This window comes from Labrus bergylta, chromosome 10 (genome assembly GCF_963930695.1).
Source record: "Labrus bergylta chromosome 10, fLabBer1.1, whole genome shotgun sequence".
NCBI lineage: Eukaryota > Metazoa > Chordata > Actinopteri > Labriformes > Labridae > Labrus > Labrus bergylta.
The window spans coordinates 11,282,713-11,287,923 of NC_089204.1; the positions used below are offsets into that span (position 1 = coordinate 11,282,713).

General features: G+C 40.9%; 1 protein-coding gene across 1 annotated transcript; it reads left to right on the plus strand.

The window, feature by feature from the left end:
- The first annotated feature begins 891 nt into the window (after positions 1-891).
- adob (2-aminoethanethiol (cysteamine) dioxygenase b) lies at positions 892-4,059 on the plus strand. Its single transcript, XM_020626972.3, has one exon. The coding sequence runs from the start codon at positions 1,036-1,038 to the stop codon at positions 1,795-1,797; it is 762 nt and encodes a 253-aa protein (XP_020482628.2). The 5' UTR covers positions 892-1,035; the 3' UTR covers positions 1,798-4,059.
- Positions 4,060-5,211: the final 1,152 nt, after the last annotated feature.

Here is a 5,211-nt window from a genome sequence, read left to right on the forward strand (position 1 = left end):
ATTTGAGTAAATCTTTATTTTTCCTAATCTAACACGCTTCTTTAAGGCCGACTGACTTCAATTCCCAGAATGCACGAGGTGTAAGCTCTAAAGTTCTGCCTGCTGCGGACGTGTTTGACAGTTATTCAAAAATGGGGAGCAGAGGTCGGCAGGAGCGAGAGCAATGATAGTGTCAAATTATGTATGAAAGTCAGCTCTAATTGTATGCAGTACTAGAGTGTAGGTGCTGTGTTATTTAACAATCTATAAAACGAAGTCGTGTGTTCATAGGTTCACATCAAAAACACGAACGTATGGACGCGTGAAGGTACAGCTGCTGTGTTTGGTTGACCAAAGAGAAGGGAAAGGTGAAGGGTCTCACTCTGACATTTATTATTTTGACCTACAATAACGTCGTCAAAAAGCACGACATTACAGTTCTGTATGGTATAATGTCAAATAGATTCCAATTCTTTAGTATTTTATAATTTCTTTATTAATTATATTCGACCCAATTTCACGTTTTGTGACTGTGAGGCATTTTTTGGCTTATTTTCTACAGTACAGAAACAGATAAGATGAGGTCAGTCATTTGAGCCCCATTGGTGGACAGTGACAAGTTAAAAATAACTCAGACAACACCAATTAGAATTATCCTAATATTATCATCAATTATTATATAAATAATATAAAGAGGGGATTTAACACAAAGCGCACAACACATATTTAATACCTTGTTGCCAAGTTAACCTTTTTATCAATATAAGACAAGTTGACTTGCATGCCACGGATTTTACAAATGATATATTTCCGCTGTTTTATAACATATAAAAAAAGGTATTCGACGTTTGTGAATTGACATTTTGCATTAACTTCGTGTTTTAAGATGCATTCATTTTAAGGTTTGGATAAAACGAATCTTTTTGATGTCAGGCTCATTTTCAGCAGGCGGAGTGAGACGTCCTTTCTAAATCACGATCTTCGGAGTTAGCAACGCGGCTACCGCTAACGGGGGGACAAGTGGAGACCGGTCAGTTCCCTTTTTCTCGCTTCGGTATGATGCCTGGGGACACCAACATGACCTCCGTCGTACAGAGAATAGCTCGGCAGGCTCTTGTTACGTTTAGGAGCGCACCTCGAGTCGGTGAAACGGCCGGTAAGACGTTTCTGGACAACCACGGTAAACTGAAGAGCCTCATGACGGAAGTGCGAGCGGCGGACCTGAAGCTCGTCCCGCGGAGAGCCGACGACGGTTCTCCCGGCGTGCTCACGTACCACAGTGCCTCGCCCCCGGTCACTTACATGCATATTTGTGAGACGGACCATTTCAGCATGGGGGTGTTTTTGCTTAAAAGTGGCGCATCTATCCCTCTGCACGACCACCCGGGAATGCACGGCATACTCAAAGTAATGTACGGGAAGGTCCGGATCAGCTGCTTCGACAGGCTGGAGCGGGCGGACGGCAGCCCGCAGGCGGTGCCCCCGCTACCCCCGGCCCAGCTGGGGGCTATGCGGCGGTCAGTGCTTCGCTGCGCCGGGGAGTACACAGAGGAAAGCGGGCCGTGCGTCCTCACCCCTGACCGGGACAACCTCCACCAGATCGACGCCGTGGATGGTCCCACGGCGTTTATGGACATCCTTGCCCCGCCGTACGACCCGGACGAGGGCAGAGACTGTCACTATTACAAGGTTCTGACTGATTCGGATGTCAACAACACGGAACTGAAGGAGAAGGAGGTCTGGTTAATGGAAATCTCACAACCTCCGGATTTCTGGTGCGGAGGGGAGCCGTACCCGGGCCCGGAGGTCTGCCTTTGAGCCCACCTGGCACCACTACCTGGCTGTCTTCTTTTCTCGACTTGGGTCTGGTTAATGCGCCCTGTGCGGAACAAGGCTGGAGCTTTTGGACTTGGTTGGACAATCTTGGCTAAATTTAGGATCAATCTAAATCCTAAAAAAAAAGAAACCATTTCATGTAGACCTTATTAAAGGGTTAACTTTGGGCTTAAGTCAATTTGCAGAACCTGCTCCTTTTAGTGAAACAATGCAGCTCACAAATAGAGTGACCTCACTGTTTTGTATTGTTGCCAGTGATTTCTGCTGCTGCAACTCAAATGTGACTCTCAAGTTTCTATTTCACTAGAACACAAAATGAAGCCTTAGGTGATACAAACCTTCACATTTGGACTGACATGGGTTTTATCACTCTGTGTCAATAGACTTCTATCTTAATATGCCCCTCAAAGTTTCTCTGTTGTTGTTGAAAAAACAAAAGATAGATTTCAGATACGACTTTATTTAATTTGTTGGTCGTTAACTTTCTCTCCCATGCTTTATGTTCGCTCTTGATCCCCTGTGTTGTTGGAGGGGGCTTCAGAGGTGTTCTGAGTCTATAGAGGCAGCAGGGTTGATGATGGACAGCTGACTTTTTACCTTTGCAGATGCAACTTCTGGCAATATCCATTATTCTGCAGCAATGCACAGACAATTGAGGTGTGAGGTTGTGCACCACCCGCCACCATGTGAAGTGTGTTTACCCGGTGGATTAGGTTTAGTCGAAGGTGGTGTTGTTTTGTAAACAATAAAATAGCTTTTCGTCTATCTGCTGAGGGGTCTGTAACTACAGATCATCAAAAATTAGAGTCTCACGTCGGAGAAACAGGCAAAATTAAGACGCTGTAAGTCTTCATATTTTAAAGGCCAAACAGATGCTATACAGGGTGCTGATGCTGCCTTTTCTGCTTGAAACTTTTGTCAACAGTTGGCGCTTCAAGTTGAAATTTCAAGACAGAAATGATAGAGGGAAGGATTACAGAGCAATACTATTAATAAGCTATAACCTTTGCAACATTTCAGCTTTCAATATTGCATGCTCTCTGGTGGAAAACTTGCTGACAATAAGCGAATGATATTTATTCAACATGTGCTGTTCAACATACATGAAGCCTGTTGCGTGAAGAATACAAAGCATGCACTTTTCCCAAGCTGCAGGCCTGAAACACAATCCTCCGTTTTATAATCGACGTGTCATGAATTCTAGTCTTCTCTTGAATGCAGAGTTGTAACAAAAGTGTGCAGAGCTGAGTCTCTCCTGGGACCACGGAGGGACTGTGTCCTTGTGTTTGAATTGTCTTCCTGCTTTTGAACGTTTGTTCCAGTCGGACGAAGAACTGTGAAAGTTTAGGTTTGTCTTCTTGGGGGATGAAATTATTTCCTTTTTTCTTTCGTTGTGACAAACTGTTGACTGGCCTTCTTGTTTTCTGAGAAGAGTGTGATCCTCAGGGTTGTTTGTGATTAGTTTGCTCGTCTGATTTTCAGACGATTGTGTGAAAGATGTGCACTAGATCAGGCTTCTTAACACAAATGTTGTCCCACTGAAGGAAATAGATATTTAGTGGTAACAAAATAAGGATCATGAAAAGTCTCCGGTTTGACACAGAGGACATAAAAGATGAAGGTTGATTTTATAATAAGGTTTAAATATTCAAAGTTTTATTGACTTCCAGAGTTAAGCCAACAGATGAACGATTTCTCTGCTGCTTAAAAAAAGCTTCAAGTAGAGCAGCTGTTAGTTTCATGTTGGAAATGTGTGTGTCTACTGAAATCAGTGGTGGATTGACAGAAAAGCACTTCTACTCAATTAGAATCTCTGCGTGCGAAGCTTTTGATTCAACAATGATTCTAAATCTGGAGTGATGCAATATGAATAAGTATTTAACACCACTGTTCTCACAGTCCTGGATTCATTTCAAACACATTTTTATTCTAGAGGAGTGATTTGCTGTTTGTTGTACTAAAGTGGGAGTCTAGATGACGCTCCATCAGTTTCCTATCTGATGAATAAACAACTCTCATTCTCTAAATCAGGTTGTTGAATGGAAATAATTACTGTCTGTTTGTTTTTTGCCTGTAATGGAGGTTTATCTCTGCATAAAAACAACTGCTGTCTATTTTTTCTAAAAGTGTTCTGTCTCACCGTGTGAGGAGCTGTGATTGACAGATAATGTTGTGTGAAAGTGTTTCAGACAAGTTTGGCTTCTCTGAAAAATGTCAGCAGAATAAAGTCCCTTGAATAAACTATCTAACCTTTATTTTATTTTTTTTTTTTTTAACTGAGTTTTTCATTTCAACACACCTTTTTTTTAGGTTATTTATATTATTGTTTATTGGGGGGGGATCCCCCTTAGCAACAATTAAGTCAGCAACTATTCTTCCTGTGGTGAACACATGCAAACAGTGAAATCCACAAAATCATATTGTTCAAAGACCAAAGCAAAACAGAAAATAAAATCACTCGTATAACAACAATTGTGAAGCCTGTAAAGCTACGTTTAGCAGCTAAAAGATGCTCTGATCATCCTTTCATGCTTATATCAAAAACTTTTTAAATACACTGCTGTTATGACCGAATGAAGCCTTAAATATCAAAACCTGACAGCTTAAATGTTGTCAAAATGGCTTTTAATTCACACATCGTCCCATGAGTAGCTGTAATGTATCTGTTTATTTGTTTCCCATTAAGAAAGTGCCAAGTTAAATACATTGTTATTTCTATCAGCCCAGAGGCTAATATCACGTATTGGCCATTTCAATATCAAATTAAATGTATTTCTATTTGGATCATATCTTCAAAAGAAGATTTCCTGTTTTCTGTCTTCACTTCATCTGTTTCTCGTACTTTTGTGTTCAGAGGTCACTATCCCTTACACCAGGATTTCCCAACCTTGGGGTCCCGACCCCACGTGGGGTCGCATGGATTTCGAATGGGGTCACCACAATGTTTTGTTCATTAATCAATGAAAAATAGATTATATATTAAAATGTATTGATCACAGGATACTGTGGGCCAATGTCAAAACAAGAAACTTGCAGAGTCTGACCGTCTGTCATCCACTATCCTTTCTTCTTCTGTCCACAATGATACACACAGAAAAGCCTAAAAGTGGTCTTAAATTCATGTTTACTTGCAGCACTAAAGAAAAACTATTACATGATTGAAATTTAAAAATTAATTGAAGCAAAGACTTGGATGTGTTTTGGATGTCTGGGGTTGCCAGAATTTTGTAAAGTCAAAGATCACAAGCCAAAAGAGCCTTTTAAGGTAAAAGTATAAGGGCTTATACTTTCTCCAAGAAAATATTTTTATTGTGAATCATCAATAGGTGTTCATTTTTATTTGCATTAGCTTGACATCGAAATGAAAGCTAATCAATGTGTGACTCGACACTTCAA

Bases quoted from the DNA above. Each gene is read 5' to 3' on its own strand.
- adob (XM_020626972.3), top strand. From the start codon at position 1,036: ATGATGCCTGGGGACACCAACATGACCTCCGTCGTACAGAGAATAGCT.